This window comes from Palaemon carinicauda, chromosome 1 (genome assembly GCF_036898095.1).
Source record: "Palaemon carinicauda isolate YSFRI2023 chromosome 1, ASM3689809v2, whole genome shotgun sequence".
Taxonomy (NCBI): Eukaryota; Metazoa; Arthropoda; class Malacostraca; order Decapoda; family Palaemonidae; genus Palaemon; species Palaemon carinicauda.
The window spans coordinates 204,313,323-204,338,882 of record NC_090725.1 but is presented as its reverse complement, the minus strand read 5'-3'; the positions used below and the strand labels follow the sequence as shown (position 1 = coordinate 204,338,882).

Here is a 25,560-nt window from a genome sequence, read left to right as displayed (position 1 = left end):
TTGGTGAAGTACTTTATTTTGGTTGTTTTGAGCTTTCGCTGTGACGGGTGTTTTTCTCTTCAATTAAAACTCTTGAACCCTTTTTTGGCTAGTGTTTATTGTTGATGACTTTGGATTTGTTCTGGATTTTTCTCTGATTGTTCAATATGGCTGACCCTTCTCCTATCCCTGGACCTAAATTTCGCAAATGTAATGCTAGGGATTGTAACAAACGTCTTCCCAAGGCCTCTCTCGACCCACATACCGTTTGTTCTAATTGCCGGGGTAAAACCTGTCAATTAGGAGATCGGTGTGATGAGTGCGTGGTCTTGTCGGAATTCGACTGGCTTGAATTTGATAAATATTCTCGTAAGCTGGAGAGAGATAGGGTGAGGAGAAGCTCCTCTAGGTCATTGGAATTTTCCTCCTCCCATGCCCCTGAACCTAATCCTTCCCCTGTAGTAGTTGTTCCTGAACCCTCTACTAGCACTCATGAACCGTCCATGCGGGATATGTTTCTTGCGATTCAAGCTTTAGGCGAGAAAGTTGAATCCTTAGCTTCGGACCGTAAGCAACTCATGTCAGATGTGAAGTTATTAAAGTGTCAGAGTGGCAAATCAGAAAATCGTAGTGACAAAGTGATAAGTGTGCAAAGTGTTGTTAGTGTTGCGACCGAGGGTTCGTCTGTTCGTGCTTGTCGCTCCCCTAGTCCGAGACCTCTTTCAGGCTCCCCTGCACCAGGGAGAAGTAATGTCGTAGGACTTAAGGGGACGAGAGGCTTTAACCAACGTACAGACGTTCCCTCTTTGGTATCGGGCGTTTCTCGTCAAGATCGCCCTTACCATAAGACGAGCGAGGCTGTGTTCTCCTCGTCATCCGAAGGCTTTTCGCAAAAGAAACCTTGGAGCAAGGTTTCTAGACCCTTGAAGCGGAAGTCAGTCCCTTCAGGACAGGTCCAGCGTCCTGGCTGTAGCCATTGGGACAGCTCTGACCCTTTGCAGTTGTCGGAAGACTGTTCGCCTATTAAACGTAAGCATAACACGGGCTCCGAGAGTCTCGGTAAAGGCAATGTTTTGCCGACACAGACGTTACCGTCGTCTCGGCCCGTCCCGACTCCCGTTGATCCTAAATGGGTTGTCCTGCAGGATATGCAGACTAAGCTTGCCTCCCTTATGGAGGAGTATACTGTTGAGCAGGTTCACGATGATCCTTCGCTTTTGCATCGCCGTTACGCTGATCGAGACTCTGGCCGTCAGCCGCCCAAACGAGCTTTTACTCGTCCTTTTGACGTTAGCACTTTGAAACGTGATGTCGGTAGTTTGTCACGTCAGTCACGTGACATGGATCCTCACTCGCTGCAGTCCCGTGTTGACTTTCAGCCGCTGCCGCAGCCTCGTGTTGACGTTCAGCCGCTGCCGCAGTCTCGTGTTGACGTTCAGGACGTTCGCCAACCAGCTCAGTTGCCTCGACTTGACGTTGAGCGTCAAGCACCGCAGTCAAAGGTTGTTTTGACTGCTCAGTCTAGGCAGTCAATGCAGTTCCGACGTGACGTCGAGCGTCCATCAACTCCTGTTGTTGTTGTTGGTCAGTCACAAGGTTTTCAGTCCTTTCAGCAGCGGCATGACGTCGCTTCCTCGACTGCTACTGCTGCTCCTTTGCTTGTGGACATTGCCTGTCAAGCATTGCCGCGGCGGCAGGTCTCTCCTTTTCATGAGACTCGACAATTGTCGGACGAGGTTCCTTCAGATGAGGAAGTTGCTGATCCTCCGCCTACTGATATTCCTTTGGGCAGTTTGTCAGACGGAGAAGAGCCTAAAGCTGCTCAGCCCTCTATGGACTTTAAGAAAATCATGTTGATTTTTAAGGATCTTTTTCCAGACCATTTTGTACCTTCTGCTCCTCGTTCGCCTCCGTCAGAGTTTGCGCTAGGCCTAGCTGCTTCGAAGCCTTCGTTTACTAAGCTAGTGCTCTCTCGCTCTTCTAAGAGGGCTTTACGTTTGCTAGGCGACTGGTTGATCACCAGGAGGAGTTTGGGGAAGACTGCCTTTGCTTTCCCTCCTTTTAAACTGGCTTCTAGAGCGAGCGTCTGGTATGACACGGGAGAAGTTCTCGGCTTGGGAGTTCCTGCCTCTGCCCAGGGAGACTTCTCAAGCCTAGTAGACTCTCCCCGTCGCCTGGCCATGAGACGCTCTAAAGTTTATTGGTCCTCCTCGGACCTTGACCATCTCCTTAAAGGGGTTTACAGGGCCTTCGAAGTTTTTAACTTCTTAGATTGGTCGCTAGGAGCCTTAAGCAGGAAGATCTCGTCGGCCGACCAGGATGTTTCCGTGCTTATTATGTCCTGCATGGACAAAGCCATCCGTGATGGCTCCAATGAGCTCGCCGCTACCTTTACGGCTGGAGTCCTGAAGAAGAGGGAGACTCTTTGCTCGTTCCTTTCGGCAGGAGTAACTCCCTGTCAAAGGTCGGAGCTCCTCTTTGCCCCGTTGTCATCTGCCTTGTTTCCTCAGCAGTTGATCAAGGATATTGCGGCTTCGCTGGTGCAGAAGGATACCCACGACCTGATGGCTACGTCCGCTCGTAAGGGTGCTCCTTCATCGTCTTATGTCGTAAGACCCAAGATCGATTCCCCAGCGACGAGGTTTATCCCGCCCTTTCGTGGCAGAGCCCCCCAGTAGGGGAGGCGCTCGTGCCGACAGTAAGAGAGGCAAGAGGAGAGGATCCAAGTCCTCCCGTGGCAGAGTCTGACTGCCCACGTCCTCAGACAGCGGTAGGGGCCAGACTGAACAACTTCTGGCAGGCCTGGGAGAAGAAGGGTGCAGACCGAGAGTCTGTGTTGTTGCTCAAGGAGGGGTACAAAATACCTTTTGTACGCAGACCTCCTCTAGTAACAGTTCCTTTAGACCTCTCTCCCAGGTATCGAGAGGAGTCAAGGAGACAAGCTCTACATCAGCAGGTTTCTCAGTTGCTAGAGAAGGGAGCGGTGGTGAAAGTCTCGGACCTTCAATCACCGGGATTTTACAACCGTCTCTTCCTAGTCCCAAAGCATACAGGAGGTTGGAGGCCAGTGCTGGACGTCAGTGCGCTCAACGTTTTTGTTGTAAAAACAAAATTTACGATGGAGACCACGAAGTCCGTCCTAGCAGCGGTCAGAGAGGGAGACTGGATGGTCTCTCTCGACCTGCAGGATGCGTACTTCCACATTCCTATACACCCGGATTCTCAACCGTATCTGAGGTTTGTTTACAGGAATGTGGTGTACCAGTTCCGAGCACTGTGCTTCGGCCTCAGCCCTGCTCCTCTCGTGTTTACGAGGCTCATGAGGAATGTGGCAAAATTCCTTCATTTATCGGGAATTCGAGCCTCCCTGTACCTGGACAACTGGCTTCTCAGAGCGTCGTCCCGTCATCGCTGTCTGCAGGACCTTCAATGGATGTTAGCTCTTGCAAAGGAGTTGGGACTGTTGGTGAACTTAGAAAAGTCTCAACTGAATCCCTCCCAGACGATTCTCTATTTGGGGATGGAGATTCGCAGTCTAGTTTTTCGGGCTTTTCCGTCTGCCACCAGGATAGAGCAAGCCCTGCTCAAAGTCCGCCTCATGCTGAAAAAAGACCGTTGGTCAGTGAGAATTTGGATGAGCCTCCTAGGAACTCTGTCATCCCTGGAACAATTTATCTCACTAGGGAGACTTCACCTTCGCCCTCTCCAGTTCCATCTAGACTCCCATTGGAACAAGGGCAAGACTTTGGAAGCTGTGTCAATCCCGATCTCCGAGCCAGTAAAAACGTGCCTGAGCTGGTGGGACAGCAACATAAGTCTGCGAGAGGGTCTGTCCCTGGCGGTCAAGAACCCAAACCACGTGTTGTTCTCAGACGCGTCGGATTTGGGTTGGGGAGCGACTCTGGACGGTCTGGAATGTTCGGGTCTTTGGACGTCGGATCAGAGGAGCCTGCACATCAACTGCAAGGAGCTGTTGGCTGTTCACTTGGCCTTGACGAGTTTCGAGAGTCTTCTACGAAACAAAGTGGTAGAAGTCAATTCGGACAACACCACAGCCTTGGCGTACATCTCCAAGCAAGGAGGCACTCACTCCCACACACTGTTCGTCATCGCAAGGGACCTCCTCATCTGGTCAAGAAATCGAGGCATCTCACTGTTGACAAGATTCATCCAGGGGGACTTGAACGTCTTGGCGGACTGTCTCAGTCGGAGAGGTCAGGTGATCCCCACAGAATGGACCCTCCACAAGGACGTGTGCAAGAGTCTTTGGATGACTTGGGGCCAACCCACCATAGACCTCTTTGCCACCTCGTTGACCAAAAGGCTCCCGACCTATTGCTCTCCAGTCCCAGATCCAGAGGCGGCCCACATAGATGCTTTCCTGCTGGACTGGTCTCACCTGGACGCGTACTCATTCCCGCCGTTCAAGATCATCAACAAGGTACTGCAGAAGTTCGCCTCTCACGAAGGGACAAGGTTGACGTTGGTTGCTCCCCTCTGGCCCGCGAGAGAGTGGTTCACAGAGGTACTTCAATGGCTGGTAGACGTTCCAAGGAGTCTGCCTTTAAGGATGGATCTCTTACGACAGCCCCTCGTAAGGAGTCTTCATCAAAGCCTCCCCGCTCTTCGTCTGACTGCCTTCAGACTATCGAAAGACTCTCAAGAGCTCGAGGATTTTCGAAGGAGGCAGCCAGAGCGATTGCGAGAGCTAGGAGAGCATCTACCATCAAGGTCTACCAGTCGAAGTGGGAAGTCTTTAGAGACTGGTGCAAGTCATCATCCATTTCCTCTCCAGTACCTCTGTAGCCCAAATTGCAGACTTTCTCCTGCATCTGAGAAATGTTCGCTCCCTCTCTGCTCCCACTATTAAGGGCTACAGGAGCATGTTAGCTTCTGTGTTCAGACATAGAGGCTTAGATCTGTCCAATAATAAAGATCTCCAAGATCTCCTTAAGTCCTTCGAGACCTCTAAGGAGCGTCGTATGGCAACTCCTGGGTGGAACTTAGACGTGGTCTTAAGGTTCCTAATGTCCGACAGGTTTGAGCCATTACATTCAGCCTCCCTGAAGGATCTCACCCTCAAGACGCTTTTTTTGGTGTGCTTGGCTTCGGCTAAAAGAGTCAGTGAGATCCATGCCTTTAGTAAAAACATCGGCTTTTCTACAGATAAAGCCACATGTTCGCTTCAGCTTGGTTTCTTGGCCAAAAATGAACTGCCTTCTCGTCCTTGGCCTAAATCTTTTGATATACCTTGCCTATCAGAGATCGTAGGCAACGAGATTGAAAGAGTACTGTGCCCAGTTAGAGCTCTTAAGTTTTATTTAGCTCGTACCAGATCTTTACGAGGTGGATCTGAGGCCTTATGGTGCTCCGTTAAGAAGCCCTCATTGCCTATGTCTAAAAATGCTTTGTCGTATTTTATTAGATTTTTAATCCGAGAGGCTCATTCTCACTTAAGTGAGAAAGATCGTTGTTTACTTAAGGTCAAGACGCACGAAGTAAGAGCGATAGCAACTTCCGTGGCTTTTAAGCAAAACAGATCTCTGCGAAGTATTATGGACGCGACCTTTTGAAGGAGCAAGTCGGTGTTCGCTTCATTTTACTTAAAAGACGTCCAGACTCTTTATGAGGACTGCTACACACTGGGTCCATTCGTTGCAGCGAGTGCAGTAGTGGGTGAGGGTTCTACCATTACATTCCCTTAATCCCAATATCCTTTTAATCTTCTCTTGAAATGTTTTTAATCTTTTCTTGGGTTGTACGGAAGGCTGAGAAGCCTTTCGCATCCTTTTTGATTTGGCGGGTGGTCAAATGTCGTTTCTTGAGAGCGCCCAGATTAAGGGTTTTGATGAGGTCCTGTTGTATGGGTGGTCGCCCTGGATATAACAGCTCCTGGGAGTCTTTCAGCATCCTGAGAGGATGGCTGGGCTTCGTGAGGAAAGCGGACTAATAAGGCAGAGTAATCGTCAGAGTCAGCTTCCTTACCAGGTACCTATATTTAATTGGGTTTTATTATGATATAATTGTCAAAAACTCTAGCATATACGCCTTTATTGTATTAATACTGGTCTCTACCCACCACCATGGGTGTGAATCAGCTATTATATATTCACCGGCTAAGTTTAATATTTAAAAATGATATTTTGATTATAAAATAAATTTTTGAATATACTTACCCGGTGAATATATAAATTAAAGGCCCTCCCTTCCTCCCCGATAGAGACCCAGCGGAGTGAGAAGAACTGGAGCTGTTTACAAGTATATGCGGTATCTGGCCGATAGTCGGCGCTGGTGGGCACACCCGCAACCTTCATGGCGATCGCTCGCGAGTTTTTGGGTTTCTGTCGAGCCGTCCGAGACGTCAGCTATTATACTGTATATTCACCGGGTAAGTATATTCAAAAATTTATTTTATAATCAAAATACAGGTATCATTTTTTTTAACAGGGTTGCCTCTTCATTGTTATTATTATTGTTATTATTATTATTATTAATAATAATAATATTTTGACTTACTCATGAGTTGTGATCAGTTATTGGTGATATCAGGGGAGTTGAGTCTCAGAATTTTGCTCTGCTGTGTTTTGGGTCTAGTTGTCCAGTTGCCAGAATGAGTACCTTGTTGGAAGTGTATTGTTTTTTTGTGGTTACTTACTCTCATGGGTTTGTAGAAAGATTCTGGCTTGATTGCCGGAGCAGCAGCCTTGGGGAACTCCGCTAATTTACATAAATCCAAGATGGTTGTTGCAGGCAGAGGTGGAAAATAATTTCTCAACCAATTAACTTCCAATAGCGTGTGCTACCTCTTTTCCATGTAAATTTAAGGCAAGGAATCGATTTCTGAGGTCGGTTGTGTTGTTTGAGATCAAATTCATTGTCAAAGATCAAGTTCAATACCATTTTTTAATGAGGCCTATTGAGATTTCGTATTTTTTTTTTCAACCCTTCCATCATGGCTGATATATGATGGCTGACTCGAGGTGTTTCTCTCCCGGTATGTAACGGGGATAATGAGGAATCAACGTTAACTGTGATCAGGATAAAAAAAGATCATCTCATGCGCCAAACCCTAACCTAATGAAGAAGACCTGCAGGCTAAGCTACAGAACATTATTGATGTAAGTGGAGATGCAGCAAGAATAGCCTTCCACCCATGTTGTTATTGTACTTATACATCAGAAGAGAAAATTAAGCAAGCACTAAAGTTACAGAAAAGAAAGGCTGAGGATGAGAGTGTAAAGACAAGATATCATACTGACATAGCTGACAAATATGAGTTTGAGTGCAAACGGGACTGTATGTTCTGCGGTGAGGAATATTTGCCTATTCATGAAAGACATCCAGACAGATGGGACTGCGTTTGTAAATGTACGACTAAAGAAGGCTTTGACAGAGAACATAACCCACTCCAAACTATGAAAGATATGCTCATTGATTTGATGAACAATGCAATGATGATGTCGCTGGATGAGTCAAGTTGCACCTTGCTTTCTGATCTACCTGCTGGTGAATTTAAATACCACATCCGCTGCCATAACAGTTTTATGAAAGCCCAAATATGCTGATTTGCCGACTGGTACTTCAGATGAAAGTGCTTTGAAGGAACTCGTTGAATATGTGAACCGAGACAGGTCCAAAATGTGGAATAGGTTTGAATGCATTCCTTGCATTCGGATATAGGTGGCAAGCATGATTGATGTGACATGTTTAGCAAGTTGACTGACTGCTTGAGTAAGGATCTAATTGTTGTCCGACCAGATGGCTGTTTCCGTGAATCCATTACTAAAAGTCTCAAGATAGTTAAGGTAGACGATACAGATGAAAGGAGCATTGCTTCCATTGTCAGGCACATCAAGCATGAGGCACGAATGGTCAAATATGACGGTGCCAGTTATGATTTATCAGAGTGCACACAGGCCAACACAATCAAAACAACCAGCCCAAGTTGGTTGAAGCTGGTTTTAGAACTAGTCTGGTGGTAAAATGAGCAAGAAACCTTTTAGTCCGAGCCATGCGGTCACCAGTAGGGTAGCTGGAATGTCAAGAGCTCTAAAACTGCCAATAGAATTGGTAGAGGTGACCTGAAGGATATAACCCTTTCTCCAGAGAAGGTAGGGGAATGGATCAATTCTCTCCATCTCTGCATACCTCTCAGACAAAAATGATGCACACATACTGTGACACACAGATCCCCCCCCCCCACTGCAGCAAGTACAACAAACAGTGGACCACGTCACAAGGAGGAAGGGAAGAAGAAGAGGGAGATTGATGCAGATGACAGATGTCAAATCTTGCTAGACCTGTCCAAAATACCTCACCCACTGGAAAATCAGTCGCCACTCCTGTACAACATTGGCAATGGCAGATGTCTTCCCCTTGGGGCTGGTGTGAATGTTGCTAAATTTGTTCACGTAGGCGAGAGAATGACTGCACAGTTCCAGATATTCATCAAAACCATGGAACAAATAAAGAAAGGCGTGAAAGTAGGGGACAAGACAATCTTGTGAAAGTAGGGGATGAGACAGTTTTGTGAAAGTAGGGGACAAGACTACCCTCGACCTAGAAACTATCTCCTTCAGGCTGTTGACAGTCGGACAGCAATTATAGATGAGATTATCAGCCAATTTCCAATATGAGCTGTGCCCAATGCCTACCTCACTAATCGACGAGTATGGTTGTTTGAGGACTGGTAGTAAAGCACTGCTTCCTCACACTGCATAAAGGTGCAACAACCTTTGCCCCAGATGTTACCATTGTTGATGCAAGCGAGCTCCTTTATCACTTTATTTGGCCATTGGGAGGTGATGCGTGTCTTAGTAAGTCCATCAAGACAAGATTGTCCTCTCTCCCTGGCTAGAAAATCTTAGTCTACAAGAGGTATAACTATGTTTCTGTGAAGAACCATGAGCATATGCTGTATGATGTGCTGTTCTTGGCTCCATCAACTATGACCTTGACCATCAACACACCATTGCCTAGTCATGCCTACAGCTTTGGCGAAGAAATTAGGGTGAAGAGCGCTAGCAACGTGTGTTCAATTGTGATAAAGCAGACATAACAATGATTTTGTACCTCATTAATGTTCAGTATGATGCACAAGTTATTCGTATTCTCTCAGATGACTCTGATGTGTTCGTTATGCTTGTTTACTGGGTGTACCGAAACAAGATCCAGGCCACAGTGCAAATGGAAAGGTGGGATAGAGGTACTTTGGATATCAATGCCACCTGTTCACAACTCAGCCCCAAGTTCCTGCAGATCCTGGGATTGTACTAGATTGTCTTACTGGTTCAGATACCATCTCATATCTGTATGGGAAGGGGAAAGTGTCGTCCCTGAAGACCCTGGGAGCTGGTGACTTCCCAAGCCTGGACTCGGCCCTGAGAGAGCTTGATGCCACCCATGCACAGATCATGAAAGCAGAACAGATGTTCTCCTGTGCTCTATATGGTCTGAAGCAAGGGACAACAATGAGTGTGTCAAGGTACTATGTGTACACAAAGTAGTTTGGCAAGCGGCTGAAGATCATGTCGCTACCCACCAACAGAGCACTATCTGTTCCTGCACATCTTACATGCTCATCAGCAGACTATACTTGCAAAATCTGCTAACTGATATGCTCCACTTGAACTTGATATTACTAAGTATGGGTGGAAAATCAAAGATAGCATCCCCAGATCAGCAACCTCCAATCAGCCCCTGGGACCCCAAGAACTTATGGATGAAGTGTGGTGCAGCTGTAAGGCTGCAGTGAAGGCCCATAATGCTTAATGTTGCAGTTGTCACAATGGAAAAATATCATGCACAGTCTACTGTTCTTTTAAATGTAGTGATGCCTGCTTCAACCCATTTAAGACAGGCAAGGAAGGCAAAAATGAAGTGGAAGAGGAAGGAGAAGAATAAATGGATGATAAAAAGGAAACTAAGATATCTTTATTATACTTTCGGTTAGATGATGAATGGGAGCAATCACTGTTAATAAATAAATGCTTCAGCACTATTCTTCTGAAAATAGCATTATCAAAATATTTAGATATTTAACCAAAAATTACTTTGAACTTGATCCCAAAATCTACCACAGAAATTAAATCCTCAGATTAAAATTTTTAAACCCCTCGATATTCTAAAAATGGCATTAAACTTTACTCTTGACCAAGAATTTGACATCGAATCACACAGACCTCAGAAATTGATTCCTTACCTCAACTTTGTAAAGGAAAGAGGTATCACATGCTATTTATTTTCAGTGGCGGCCATCTTTGATTTATGTAAATTAGCGGAGTTCCCCAGTGTTGCCACTCCGGCAACCATGCTAGAATTTCTTTACAGACCCATGTGAATAAGAAACCATGGAAAAACAACACACTTCCAACAAAAATTAGGTTTAGTACGGGACTTATTCGGGTAACAAATGGATTACAGGTGCATAAAATCCAATCTAAATAGTTTAGATTTTGTTGTTGCAGCCAGCCTTATTTTATTCTAGTATGAAGTGACTACATTATGGTCTCCTTTATATTTTTCATACATAATGATGTAGGTTTTTTGACAGTGGAATGTTTATATATGGCATTAACACCTGTCCAATTGAAATAACTTTTTTACAGATGCGGTCCTATGACACTCTGGCGGCCTACTATGTACAGAAGGCATATAGAGAAAAAGAGCCTCAAGCAAAGAAAGATCTGTTCCAAAAGGCAACTTATTTATACACTACAGCAGATAAGATTATTATGTATGACCAAGTAAGTAGAATTTTTTCAGTCATTGGTGCTGAATATTATTTTATCATATCTGTGCTTTCATTAGAAGATAAACGATTGTGTTGTTTTTGTTGTATGGCAGTTTATTACATTTGCTACAGATGTGATTCAAGTTGATATCCTATTGCTTGAATAAAGAAAATATCTCTACCTGTCATTAAAGGCTTTAATGATAATTTTCATTTTGCAGAACCATCTTTTGGGCCGTGCCTATTTCTGCCTGCTTGAAGGAGATAAAATGGAACAGGCTGATGCGCAGTTCAATTTTGTGCTCAACCAGTCCCCAAATAACATCCCATCCCTCTTAGGGAAAGCATGTATTGCATATAATAAAAAGGTAATAGAATGTTATTGGTATTGTTGAAGTTTTATCAAATAATGGTTTTTTGTAATTTACTATACAATATCAGGAACCAAAGTTTACTGTTCTTTTAGAAATCTGCAATCTTTACTAGGAAAAGGAATTTTTTATATACATTATTTTGCACGAAGTATTTGAGATGATGCTTTTTTTTACCCCGTCAGGATTATCGAGGTGCATTAGCATTTTACAAAAAGGCTTTGAGAACCAATCCTAATTGCCCAGCTGCTGTCCGTCTTGGGATGGGTCACTGTTTTATGAAGTTAGGAAACCAAGACAAAGCCAGACTTGCCTTTGAACGAGCTCTAGAACTAGATGGGATGTGTGTTGGTGCACTTGTTGGTCTGGCAGTTTTAGAGCTTAATGAGAAGAAACCGGATCATATTCGTCGTGGTGTTCAGATGTTATCAAAAGCATATAATATTGATTCAACAAATCCAATGGTTCTCAATCACTTGGGAAATCATTTCTTCTTTAAATCGGTAGGGTCTTTCAAGCTTTACCATTGTCAAATAAACTTTTTTTCTATAGTATCATGTTACTTGTTTTGTATTAGTAAGTGATATGTTGTAATAGAAGTTACATTTCCAGATGTACAGTATTCACAAATTAATGTTTTGCAGGACTGGGCTAAAGTTCAGCATCTCTGCCTCCATGCCTTCCATAACACTGAAAATGAATCTATGAGAGCTGAATCTTGTTACCAAATGGCTCGGGCCCATCATGTTCAAGAAGACTATTCCCAGGCTTTTCAGTACTATTACCAAGCAACACAATATGCACCACCAAACTTTGTCCTCCCGCATTATGGATTAGGTCAGATGTATATCAACAGAGGTGATCAAGAAAACGTACGTACTGTTCGATATTCTAATTTGCACAGATTTTGTATTTTCATTTTCTATGAAATTTTGTTTTGGGTTTTGAAGACTATGCTGAATATCCCTTGGTGTATTTTGAAAACAGTTTTAAGGTATGGGTGTACAGTTTTCAATAGAGACTACTGTAATATGTTTCTGGACAAGTCCATCTTGCCAGGCATATTGAGCTAATCTTTTTTTTCATTAACACTGCAATTACTAACCTTTCATTCAGCAAGCTATACAGTACTTATTAATTTGCAGTGCCTTCAGTTTTTTATTAAAAAAATTTATAAGCATTTATTTTAAGGGAGGAATCGTTACCTAATATAAATGTGCCTTTTGTTTATAAGTGCATCTGGTTTTTAGATAAATTTCTGTATTAATAAACATTACCTTAGGATCATTTATCTAGTCCTGACTCCCCAAAAATGCCCAATTGTTCCGTAACCGAAATACAAACCTTAGCTATTTACATTGGGTATTACTTTCGGCGTAGCTGAAATGACGAGCCATTAGATTTTAATGAGGGTTTCCTACCCCGCGCTAGTTAGCACGGGTAGGGGGAGGGGTAGCTTGCTACCCCTCCCTCCCTCACACACCGGTGAAATATCTCACTTCACTTTTGGCTCGGACATTGGACAGACGTGCCTGTCTTTGTCCTCGCTTGGCAGCCATTATTTGTTTTGTCTTTACTTAATCACTTACTTTTCTTTTACTCAATACATATGTAAACATTTTTTCGTGTTTATGTATATATTTGAGTACTGTATAGAAAGCAGTAAGTTTCCTTTTCAGAGTTCGTGCTTGTGTTTGTAGTGTACGATATCTTCGTGTAGCCCTCGGCAGTTAGGCCACCATGGTGTAATTTTATGGGTCGCGATCGAGTTTGACTCCGGTCTTTCTCTCTCTCTCTTTGAGGTCGTTCACCCTTTTACTACGTTACCTTTACTACGTCTGAGTAGCTTCCTTCCCGTTTGGGTGGGGTTGCTACGCTGTATGTTTTGTCTCAATTAGTTCATGAATCTAATTGTATTTGTTGTTTTTTCAGCTTTTGTAGAACGATTCCTTTCGGGGTTTTCGTTCTTTATTTATTTTTCATTCATTTTTAAATTACATAATTACATAGTTACATAGTTACATAATTATAATTGTTATAATTCTGTGTTGGTTACAGCTCTCCTTCCGTGAGTGTAAGTGGTTGTGAGGGCACGTGCCTGTTGTGTAATTCTTGTGTTCTTTTCCCTCGGGATTCCTCTTCGGAGCCTTCCCGGGGGAATGAATGTTAACTAATGATTTTTGTTTTTATTTTTCACAGTTACCGATCTAGTTCGTTTCTGTAATGTGACAACGGAGTGACCTGTCTTGTTGAGGCCTGGGGATTCGGCTGTTGCTGCCTCCCCTATAGATCTTCGTCAGGGGCGTGTCTCCTTCTCCTGGAAGTACGCCCGTGACGATTGACAGCTCTCCAGTTCACTTTAGAACACTCAGGAGGCTCGCCTCCTTGGGTGGGTAACTTTCCTTCCGAGGGAAGTTTTCCTGTCCAGGATTGAGTTTTTCCCTTTTGGGGGGTTCTCCTCTTGCCTTTATTTCGTGCGACTATGCTCTTGGTGCTGAGCGGTCGCACCTGCAGTTACGCCCATGGGGCTGGGCATACTGCAGGAGCCCCTCTTCAGAGGATTGCTCTTTTTAGGTCACTGGCTGACCAGTCTCTTCTACGAAGTGTTTCTCTTTCGTTCGCGAGGAGTACACTCATAGAGACTCCTCTTCGGAGGGCTCTTCTGCTGTTGTTGCTGTTGGCCGCCTTTGCCGTAAGGCTCACCGTCCGCTACGTCTTAAGGGCCTCCCGTCTCCCTATAAGGGGGCTAAGAGGCTCCTTTTGAATCTTCTCCGTATGCAGCCTGCAGCTCCTACCTCCTTAGATCTCTCCGGGGATCGATCTCCAACGCCTTCCTGACCTTCCGCCCCTGGTGCAGCTGGTCAGCAGTCTAACCTCGTCATCCGACGGGCAACGGTCCCTTCGGGGCTAAGGGTTGCCTCCCACGGGGGGTCTTCCCTTGCGTGTCAGGGTTCCCCTGCACGCCTTTCTGCAGTGTTAGCGCACAGGCGCTCTCCTGCTCGTCAGCGTTCTCCTGATCGCCAGCGCTCTCCTGTTCGCCAGCGCTCTCCTGTTCGTCAGCGCTCTCCTGATGATCGTCGCCCCACTGCTCGCCAGCGCTCTCCTGAGGTCTCCGAACCTCCTGCTGTTCCTGTTGTGCGCCCTGCGCTCCATCGGTCTCCTGAGCGCTCTAGATCTCCTGCCCTTCAGAGCGCACCTGCGCTTTCAGTTCCTGATCGCGCCCACGTTTGCCCGCGCAACCTAGAGCTTCGGTTCAGGTCTTGGACAAGGACTCTTCTTCTACGTACAGGATTCCACGCGTCGCCCTTCTGCTCGCCAGCGATCACCAGCTCGCCAGCGACCACAGATGCGTCAACGTTCGTCTGCTCGTCAGCGATCTCCTGCGCGTCAACGATCACTATCGATCTTCCACGCGTGTCAGGTCCCCTGGACACCATCAGTAGCGATCTAGCACTCGCCTGCTGTGGACCACGTTCTCCGGTAGCTGAGTCTGCCGTAGATCTTCCTCCTGCTCGGCAGCGCTCACCTTTACTTCTGTCCTTCTGTGCGCCAGCTTCCTTCAATCGCCAGCGCACATCTGCGCGCCCTTTTCTGCCACGCACCAATGGGCGCCAACAGTTTTTCCTGACCGTCCAGGATCGCTCACCTTCCTGATGCACCTGCGAGCTTTCTGATTAGCGCGATGCGCGCTAATCATCCCTAGTCTCTTACGCGTCAGCGATCTCCTACGCGCCCGCGCGATTCTTCGCCTGCGCGCTAGCATTTTGTTAACGCACCACCGCTCGCCAACGCGCCGTCGCTTGCCAACGCACCTTCACTCGCCTACGGGCCATCGCTCGCCAAGACGCGCCATCACTCGTCCACGCGCCATCGCCCGCCTACGCGCCATCGGTCTCCCGACTGCCTGCGCTCGCCCGCGTGCCCACGTGCCTGTGCGACCACACGCCCATGTGCCTGCGCGACCGCCTGCCCATGTGCCTGCGCGACCGCACGCCCACGTGCCCGCGCGACCGCACGCCCACGTGCCCGCGCGACCGCACGCCCACGTGCCCGCGCGACCGCACGCCCACGTGCCCGCGCGACCGCACGCCCACGTGCCCGCGCACATGCGCTCCAATGTACGCCCGCGCGCGAATCAACATTCATCGCGCGAACCGTCGGTGATCCATCGCAGTGACCGAGGGCTTCCCCTCGGGTGTCTCATCCGTGGATGTCGACAAGCTCTGACACTCTTCCATCCTTGGGAAGAGCTTGTTTGAGCCCAGGGACAGAGACATGGACAGCTGTTGTGCGGAGGAAGTCGACTTCCGTTTTCACTCCTCCAAGGCGCTTTCTTCCAGACCCTGCAGGCCTCCAACGCCTCTTCTTTCAGCCTCGTCGGCCTAAGTTATCGGACCGGCTACGGCAGCTAAGACAAGGTGTACAATAGCAGTACCCTCCTGTCAGGGACAGGTGGCACGGGAGGCTCTCCCGGGGAGGCATAATCCTAGAGGGAGCGGCAGAGTTCACAATCTCTAGGATTGGCAACCCCCCCTTGCAGGTCTCACGCTGGGAGGATGCCTAACAGCATCCTGGTGCCGATTCCTGCACGATCTCCATGATCAGCCAAGGATATCGCGCCTCGCTCTTACCATTTCTCCGTCTCTGTCAGCGAATCCAGTGTCACTGAACCTCTATGCCATGGGGTCGGCTAGAGTTTTGCCTGTTTGGGCAGAAGGATCCATGCCTTAGGAGAAGGTCCTTCATAGGGTCGTTGACGGCTTCACCCCCCGGCTTCTTCAGTCGATCCTTTCTAATGGGAAAGCATCTGAGACGGGAGTTCCGTCGTCGATCTCTCAGCTCTGATCAAGTTTGTCGAACAAACTTCGTCTAGCGTGGAACAGCTGAGTCGATCAGACTGGTAACGAGGCTGCAGGACTCCTTAGGCCCTGGATCGGAAGGACGGGTACTTCCAGTTTCCATTCCATCCATTTTCCAGGAAGCTCTTGGAATTCAGCCTAGACTACAGGTGTTCCTGCTTGAGATGCGGTGTGGCGAACCCGCCGCGGCATCGCAGGTTTTTCTCCAGAGAACTCTCCCTGCTTTCCTCATGGCCGCTCAGGAGCAGGCTTCCGCCTCCTCCGCCTTTTGGAGGTCTGGTCACCTCCGGTAGGCTCGGGTTCGACCGTCTTCAACGCCGGGACAAGCTTCCGGGTCTTTACCAAGGGTGAGGGATCATGGTAATTTGCTAGGAGCCTTCTCTTCTTCTGCCTCAACATCTGGAGTATCTAGACATGATATTGAGTCAACGGCCATACCACGTTGAAAACACCGCTTCTTGTCCGATCATCGAAGTTAAGCAACGTTGGGTCTGGTCAGTACTTGGATGGGTGACCGCCTGGGAGCACCAGATGCCGTTGCCTCCTTCTCCGAGCCTTCCCTTCAGTTGACTGTGGCAAGGCTGAGGAGAGTCGCAGTACCTTTTTTCAGTCAAACAGAGCTTTCAGCCCTATCTTGGAACGTTTCCTGGGTCTCTTTTCCTCATTGACTCGTCTAAAGTCCAGAACGGTCGCCTCAGGATAAGTTCCCTGTGAGGCGGCCCAAGTTCCGGTGGTATCAAAGCAACGATTAACCGGACTTTCTGGCCCCTATGGGACCAGCGGAACGTTTAGATCTGCAATGGGGGTTGACCTATGGAACCTCTTGATGTAAGAGGGGAGTGGATATTCTCGTCCTTTCCCCACATTTTGATGCTGTTCTCGGACTCGTCAAAGAAAAGGGGGGGGGGGGGGGAGCATGTTCCGGTTCAGGCCTATGGTCAGGACCTGAAGGATACCTCCCCATCATTCAGGCAGGCTTAGGGGCCGTAGTCTGGCCCCTCTACATATCCTACAGTTCCTGCCGAGTCGCTCCGTGCGCGACGACTTCATGGTACTGGCGTATTCCAACCAGCAAGGGACGCATTTTCATACCTTCGCATCTTGCAGTAGAGATACTGAGATGATCCGAGGTCCTCTCAATACCACTATCGGCTCGCTCATTCTGGGCAGAGGAATGTTTTCTCCGACTATCTGAGAAGAGCCTCGCAGATAGAGAGTACCTGGGGGTCTTTGGCCTATAGTAGTAACCAGCAAGTCCTGGCCTGGGGGACCTGATCGCGACAGCCTGGAACTTCAAGCTTCCGCTGTTCTTCCCCCCAGTCTCAGACCCCAAGACTCTTTGGCAAGATGCTTTCCGGTGACGGTGGGACAACATCGACGCCTGCGTCTTCCCACCATTGTTGTCTGTTGAGAATGGGTCTCAACAAGACCAGGTTGTCTGTCAACCTTTCGATGGCCCTGAGAGCTCCACTGTGACTATACGCAGAACGGTTTCCGGACCCTCTGCTTCCCCTGACGGAACTCCCGAGAGAGCTTCTCCCACGGCACAGCCTACTCAAACAACCACACTACAACATCTTTCACGAGCCGTTGCATCGCTTCGGCTTCACGCCTGGAGACACTACGCCGCCTCCTCAAGAAGAGACAACCCGCTACAGTCGCGGAGCGGAGGTCGCTGAAAGGAATAGACTTTTTCCTTCCCGCTGGACCTTTCTTTGCTCATGCGAAGCTGCGAACGTCCCTGCCCCCAGTCGGAGTGAGACCTCCTCCATGGAGCATGGTTCGGACTCTTTAGTCCCTTAAGAGATCTTCTCAAGAACCATTACATCAGGCCTCTGATCGTATTCCGTCTTGGGGGGACGGTGCTCCTGCTCACTCTGGCTTCGGCCAGTGTGTAAGCAATCTTCATGGTCTCGTACGACTCCGCCCTTTCAAGAGAATAGGGGAAGGCAACATTCAGGTTCGTTCCTGAGTTGTTTTCTAGACTCTGAATCTTGGAGTCCTGGGCCTTCGGTCCGACTCCTTCAAGATTTCGAGTCTCCATTCTGTATCAGATGACCCAAACCTTCTCCTTCTTGCCAGTAAAGGAATCGTGGGGTTATCTTTGAGAACAGCTGCAGTTTGTCCTCATGTGCAGCCGGGTTGGGAGCACAGGGAGGACACAGGAGAGAGTCACCAGTATACCTCTTCAGCTTGGATTCAAGGACATTCATCTCCACCTGAATCCAGACCCTCCCCCGTCACGTCGCCCTTCAGCACGATGTCGGATACATCGCAACGTCCCTCGCCTTCGAGTAGAACTACTCTGTGACGCAGGTGCTACGAGCTGGAGTCTGGAAGCGTCTAATGACCTTCGCAGCCCGCTTCCTGCAGGACGTGACCCACAGGAGTATCGATACGTTTCTATCGCTCTGTGGTGGCTACACAACAGCTGGGGTAACCTCAGGCTCCTTTTTGGACAGGTAGGAGAAGGTTGAGGGCATTGTTATCAGGTTTTAGTCTGCATGAACGAAAGAAGTATGTCTGGCCCTTACTTCTTTCTTCATCATCCCCTCTACTGGGGAAGCAGCATCCTGTTCTCTGCATAGCTGACCTCAAACCTCTGCAGGTAAACCATGCTTCCTTGTGTTCCGAGTATTGAGTCAATACTGTCGCGTCCCCCATACCCTGACGAAGTGGTATTGGGAACGTCCTAACCCAGAGTTCCTTCTGGAACTCCAGGTCAACTGCCTAGGATGGGTCACACTTTCTTCCTTCACACACAAGCTTATGTAGGCCACACGTTTCCTTGCGGAGCAAGGAACTTGTGAGGTGCAGGGACTCCTTTTCTCGAGTGCGACTCACTCGGATTCTGAGTCCCCGGGTAAAGCCAAAGCCAGTATGGCTTGGGACTTTCCACCCTTCCTAAGGGGTAAGTCACCCAATGTAAATAGCGTGGTTTGTATTTCGGTTACGGAACAAATGACAAATTCGGAGATAATTTGTATTTTTCCTAACCATACAAACCTTAGCTATATACACATATTTGCCCGCCAGCCCTGTCCCCCAAGTCAAGTCCTACCTCTAAGTGAAGTGAGACATTTCACCGGTGTGTGAGGGAGGGAGGGGTAGCAAGCTACCCCTCCCCCTACCCCTGCTAACTAGCGCGGGGTAGGAAACCCTCGTTAAAATCTAATGGCTCGTCATTTCAGCTACGCCGAAAGTAATACCCAATGTAAATAGCTAAGGTTTGTATGGTTAGGAAAAATACAAATTATCTCCGAATTTGTTATATTTTTACCACATTGGCAACTCTGATACCTCCTGTTGTTGGTAACACTGATGGCTGGAAAGAGAGCTGAAACTATTCTTAAGTCAGTTTAAGTTGAAGACGTTCAAATAACAATTGTAGCCTTATTTTGAATTTAAATTTCCCATTCGAGCATACTGGTATTTTCCTCAAGCATTTGTGTGTTTTGGGGTATCTTTTGTATAAATTCCAGCGTTAATGGCACTTTGTTTATCTTTTGTTCCGTAACCGAAATACAAACCACGCTATTTAAATTGGGTTTACTTTCGGCGTAGCTGAAATTGACGAGCCAATAGAATTTTAACGAGGGTTAACTACCCTCGCGCTAGTTAGCAAGGGGGTAGGGGAAGGGGTAGCTTGCTACCCCCTCCCCCCCATACACTGGTGAGTTGCCTCACTTCACTTTTGGCTCGGACGATGTGGAGACTTGTCTGTCTCTTGTCCTCGCTTTTGACAGCCTTAATCTTTTCTTTTGCTTTTCCTCAGACTGTGTTTGGAAGTTGGCCTCGCCTTTTTATCATCATCATGCGCAAGTGCCCTGGACTCTCCGGCTGCCCCTGTGGTACCTTCATGTCGGCGGTCGAAACGGATCCCCACACCCTTTGCCCGCAGTTTCGAGGTCAACGGTGTGACAAGGAAGTAACTTGTAGTGAGTGCAGGGAGTGGTCTACCTCCCAGTGGGAGAGGTTTGCCCGCCGGCGTAAGAGGAAGTCCAAGAGAGACCTTTCTCCTTCAAGGGTTGCCTTGAAAGAGGAAGGCTCCAGGGACTCTTCTTCCGCCGCCCAAACCTCCTCCGAAGCTCCCGCTCGGCCAGCCTCTCGTGAGAGACCGCCGAGTGGTAGCGTAGACCCTTGTTCTGTTTCCCGATCTCGGGGTGCGGGAGAGGACGTCGCCTTCCATAGCGGGCCGGCTCCCCCTCCTCCTCCGGGGGAGGATTTTGATTCTCATGTTGATGACCCTAATTCCGTGTCTAATGATGATCTCTTTCAGCTTTGGGCTTCCTTGGGGCTTAAGAGCTTGCCCTCCAAGGAAGCCCTGTTGACCTTATCCAGTTGGGGGCCGCTGTCAAACAGTTGCCGGTGATAGCCGAGGTAGACCCTCTGTCTATTGTCGACGTGGTTGTGGCAGAGGTTTCCGATGGGTCTGGTCAATCCTCTGCTGTAGCTGATGTTGCGGACGTTGCTGAAGGCCCTCCTCCCCCTTCCGAACATCCTTCGAAGGGGAAGGTGGGTCCCACGGTCTCTCCTGCGGGTACGCCTCCCCTTCGGGGGAGCGCACTGACAGAGACTCCTCTTCGGAGGACCGACGATCCTGATGACCTTCCTTGTGGCCGCCTTCGCCGTAAGGCTCGTCGTCCTCTTCGCCGCAGGGGCCTCCCGTCTCCCTATAAGGGAGTCAAGAGGCGCCTCTTCGAGTCGTCACCACCTCCTTCCTCTGATGAGGATTCACCTCGTCGGGAGCAGACCGTAGCAGCCACGTCCTTGGACCTCTCCGGTGATCGCTCGCAATCTCCTACGTCTACCAGACCTTCCACCTCCGGCGCAGATGTGCAGCAGGCGCCTTCTGATCTTGTCATCCGACGGGCAACGGTCCCTTCGGGGCAAAGGGATGTCTCCCACGGTGTGGGGGCTTTCCTTGCCCATCAGGGTTCCCCTGTGCGCCCAGCTGCGCGTTCATGCGCAGTGGCGCGTAAGCGCTCTCCAGAGTTGCAGCCACCTGACTCGCCGCGCCAGCGCTCACCTGCTCGTCAACGTTTGCCTGCTCGCCAGCGCTCTTCTGATCGTCAGCTCTCTCCTGTTAGCAGTCAACACCATCCTGTTCCTGTTGCGCGCCAGCGGTCTCCTGAGCGCACACGATCTCCTGCTCGTCAGCGCGCACCTGGTTCCTGATACGTGCCCTGCGCGCCAACGCTCACCCACGCGCCCTAGATCTTCGGATGTGGACACGGGCAATGACCTGACTCCTCCTCACTCACACGTTCCTGTTCGTCCTTCGTCACCTGCGCAACAGCGCTCACTTCTAGAGTTCCTGCGCGCCCGCACACCATCATATCCTGAGCCCGTACACGAGCGTTCGCCTTTTCGCGTCGCTGCGCCACCTGATCCTGCACCCCAGCAGTCTACGCGTCGACATGCGCCTACGCGCCAGCGATCTCCTGCGCGTCAGCGTTCTCCTGCACGTCAGCGATCTCCTGAGCGCCCGCGTGATCCATCGCCTGTGCGCAAGCGCTCTCCTACGCGCTAGCGTCACCTTGACCTAGATCGCCATAAGTCTCCTACGCCCACACTCGCCAAATCGCCTGTGCGCGGTCGTTCGCCTGCGCATACTACGCGCCATCACGCGTCAGCGTTCGCCGACGCGCCATCGCTCGCCCACGCGCCACAGATCTCCAGGACGCTATCGATCTCCTGCACCTTGCCATTCTCCCTAGCAACAGCGATCTCCGCTTCCTGCGCGCCCGCGCGTTCCTTCGCGCCAACGCGTCCCCTCGCCTACGCGCCCACTAGCCAGCGCGCCCGCTCGCCCGCGCGTGTTTATCCCTGCGCGCCTGCGCTCCAACAGCCTCCCGCGCGCGATTCGTTGAATCCTCCTCCGCGCGAGTGCCATCGCGACCCCCGTTCTTGCCGGGTTCCGTAGTTTGTGCCTGCGGCAGGGACGTGTGCTTCCAGATCGCCGTCAGGATCGCCACCACGCAAGCGCAGGTCTCTCTCTCTGGGCCAGAAAGAGTCGTCGGAGAGGTCTAAGCAACATTCTTCCCTTTCTTCTTTGCAGGTAGGCCCCGTTGCGTCCACTCCGAAGGGTCAGGAGATCCCCTTCCCTCCAGCAGGAATTACGGACACTGCGTCCGTATCTCGTCAGTCTTGGTTTGGTCCTTTGATGAGAGCGGTGGTGCAGGCTATGAAGCCAGCCCTCGCTGATCTGGGACTCAAGCCAAGGACAGACTCGCCCCCGCTGAAGAGAAGGAGAGGAGTGGACTTTGTGGTGACTTCTCCCAGGGAGAAGTTGGCTCCTAAGAGGTCCGTCAGGAAGGCTCCATCCCCTTCGCAGTCGTTTTCTCCTTCTCCTGTAGACGAGGCCTTTCCGTCCTCAGGAGAGTCCAGCGAGGCGGGGACCTCTCCCTCGGCACCAAGGGGAGAGACCCCTCCTCGAGGAGGAGAAGTGTCTCGCGTGGAAGGTACTTTCCAGACCTCTTTGCTGGAGTCCTGTATCCCACCCAGGATTGAACCCAAGGACTCAAAGACAATTCCGAAGTTGTCTTCGCGGATTCGTCAGGAGCCAACCAGACCCCGGGAGAACGTCCACGTTTCTCCCCAAGAAGAGCCTCCAGGGACGGGAGACTTAGCTGCCAGTCCGCAGGGAGGAGAGCAGCATGAGTCTGAGCACGCCTTCTGGCAGGTCTTGAATCTGATGAGGCAGCTCAACAGGTTCAAGGACCTGGAGATTGCCCCTCGCTAGGGCAAGGACACGGTCCTGGACCAGGTCTATGGTACTCAGTAGGCCCCCAAAGGCCAGCGCGGCTTTGCCCTGGTCCCAGGGGGTGAAGAGTGCCAGAGACAAGGTCGACGCTCAGCTCTCAGACCTCGCCTCCTCCAGCCGTTCCTCTGCCGGGAACAGACTCCTCCCACCTCCTCGTTTACAGCAGAGGAGGTATTTTGAGATCATGGGGGAGTCCAGCCTAGCTCTTCCCCTCCACCACTCGGTGCAAGAGCTTACAAGGGGAGTTCCGCTTGAGAAGCTCTCCGCCCGGCAGGTGACATTCTCGGCGTCGGAGATCCTGAGCCAGGAGAAGGTCGCGAAGTGTGCCATGCAGGCCACTTCGTGCACAGGTGGCAGCAACATGGGGCCGATTCTTGGACGGTCTCCGTGATCGGCCAAGGTTATCGCGTCCCATTCACGACATCTCAACCTCCCCTGACAGCGAATCCAGTGTCGTTGAGCTCTTATGCCATGGGATCGGCAAAGGGGCTAGCCCTTCGGGCAGAAGTCGAGACCATGCTCAAGAAGGATGCTCTCCAGGAGGTCGTCGACGGCTCCCCAGGCTTCTTCAGTCGACTCTTTCTTGTAAAGAAGGCGTCTGGAGGCTGGAGACCCGTCATCGACCTCTCGGCGCTGAACAAGTTTGTCAAGCAAACTCCGTTCAGCATGGAGACAGCAGACACGGTCAGACTTGCAGTGAGACCACAAGACTTCATGTGTACACTGGATCTGAAGGATGCGTACTTCCAGATCCCAATCCATCCGTCTTCCAGGAAGTACTTGAGATTCAGCCTAGACAGCAAGACCTACCTGTTCAAGGTGCTGTGCTTCGGTCTTTCCACAGCACCTCAGGGTTCACCAGAGTGTTTACCCTGATTTCGTCATGGGCGCACAGGAACGGCATCCGTCTCCTCCGATATCTGGACGACTGGCTGATCCTGGCAGACTCGGAGTCGACCCTTCTTCAGCACCGAGACAGGCTTCTGGGACTTTGCCAAGATCTGGGGATTATGGTAAATCTCGAGAAGTCCTCTCTGCAGGCGGAAAGAGCTTCCAGCCCAATCATGGTTACGTCTTTTAGGTCACCTAGCCTCCCTGGCCCGTCTGGTCCCGAACGGCCGTCGCAGGATGAGATCCCTGCAATGGAGGCTCAAGTCCCGGTGGAGTCAAGGTTCCGATTCCCCGGACTTTCTGGTCCCGATAGAACCCTCGGAACAGGCGGACCTGCGGTGGTGGCTGATCGACGAGAACATGCGAAAGGGAGTGGATCTTCTCGTCCTTCCCCGGAGTTGACGCTGTTTTCGGACGCGTCAAAAGAAGGGTGGGTGGCCCACATTCTGAACCAGAGGACCTCAGGCCTTTGGTCAGGGCTTGGTGGCTAAACTCAAAATCCTTCATCTACCGATGAGAGATTTCGAGAATTTCAATTTTCCAGCCTCATTAAGGTAACACAGGATGTAGACCAGTCGTTAATATGCCCAGTCAAGGCGCTAAAGAAATATCTGAAGTGCACCAGACCTTTCAGACCATGTCTCCGTCATCTCTTCATTAGTACCAACAAGGTAAATAAGAGAACCTCTCGCAACACCATCCCTTTCTAGCTCAAGAAAGTTATTGCGAGGTCTTTTTACGGAGACCCAGAGGCAGCACAACCCAGAGCCCATCAAGTTAGAGGAGTGGCTGCCTCGCTGGCATTTAAGATAAATTTCTCAGTCTCCCAAGCCCTAAATGCTGGGGTCTAGAAACACCAATCTACATTCACCGCTCACTATTTGAGCGATGTGACACATAGGTCTCTAGACTCCCTTTCTGTAGGGCCTATTGTGACTGGTCAACGGGTGCTGTAGCTACCTTACGCCCTTTCAGGGGACAGTAACCATTGGCTGAGGATACTGGGTTACACTAGGTTTTAAGAAGGACATCCATCTCTCTCCCATCTGGGGATCCTAGTCTGTATCCTGTTTCAGCTGGACTCGCCAATGGAAATAAGGTATGATACTCATCTGATTCCTCTCATAGGGTATAAGTTATACTCATGGCCACGAGGATTCCCCTTTGCAAGGTCGGGGGAATCCTAAGTTTGAAGAGATCCAAGTCGAATGTTCCTGACCCACTTCATCCGGAAACATTTGTTTCCTTGAAGCTACAAACCTTCAGTCGTGCTGAGATTATGGGGATCTACAAAGAAAGAAGATTAACTGAAGATTGTTGCTTCAAAAGAGTCTAGTCTGAGGACTATCTTCCCTAGGAATAGGGAACTCCTTGGCCACCCTGGCCTCAAGACTAAGTCTCCTATAGTAAAGAATGAGGGTTTGTATCAAGTGTAGGAACAAATGACAAACTTATAACAGAGTTTGTATTTTTCCTAAGATACAAACCCGAATTCTTTACACAAATCTTCCCTCCATCACCGCCCCCTAGAATAGTCCTAGCTAGAATCCGATTGAAGGTAAACAGCAGCTACCGACCGGCGGTCCCCCCACCACTAACAAGTGGGTAGTTACCGGCCTGGTCGTTAACGACCTTGTTAAGGTTTTTCTGCCGTATTTTCCAGCTCGCGCTAGAATATTTCCTTTAGTAAAGAATTCGGGTTTGTATGTTAGGAAAAATACAAATTCTGTTATAAGTTTGTCATATTTTCCTTGTTTCCTTTCCTCACTGGCCTGTTTTCTCTATTGGGGCCTCTGGGCTTATAGCATCCTGCTTTTCCAACTAGGGTTGTAGCTAAGAAAGTAATAATAATACTGTACAAATCCAAGTCCTTTAAGTTGAACTTCCCTCCTCAACCAACTTTCTCAGTACTGAGCCAAAAGGTCAAAGTGGAGTTCTTCAGGTTGTTGGAGGGGCAGGGCA

General features: G+C 49.4%; 1 protein-coding gene and 1 non-coding gene across 2 annotated transcripts in view; both read left to right on the top strand.

Annotated features, from left to right (window-relative positions):
- Positions 1–25,560, top strand: part of Ctr9 (RNA polymerase-associated protein Ctr9) — a 154,293-nt gene that overhangs the window by 38,285 nt on the left and 90,448 nt on the right. Inside the window, exons 4-7 of the mRNA XM_068387126.1 lie at positions 10,587–10,724; positions 10,933–11,079; positions 11,268–11,585; positions 11,727–11,954. Coding sequence (XP_068243227.1) covers positions 10,587–10,724; positions 10,933–11,079; positions 11,268–11,585; positions 11,727–11,954 — 831 coding nt within the window. The remainder of the gene's footprint in view (positions 1–10,586; positions 10,725–10,932; positions 11,080–11,267; positions 11,586–11,726; positions 11,955–25,560) is intronic.
- Positions 16,366–16,484, top strand: LOC137659012 (5S ribosomal RNA). The gene has a single exon (XR_011047452.1). It is a non-coding gene; the product is annotated as a 5S ribosomal RNA (ribosomal RNA).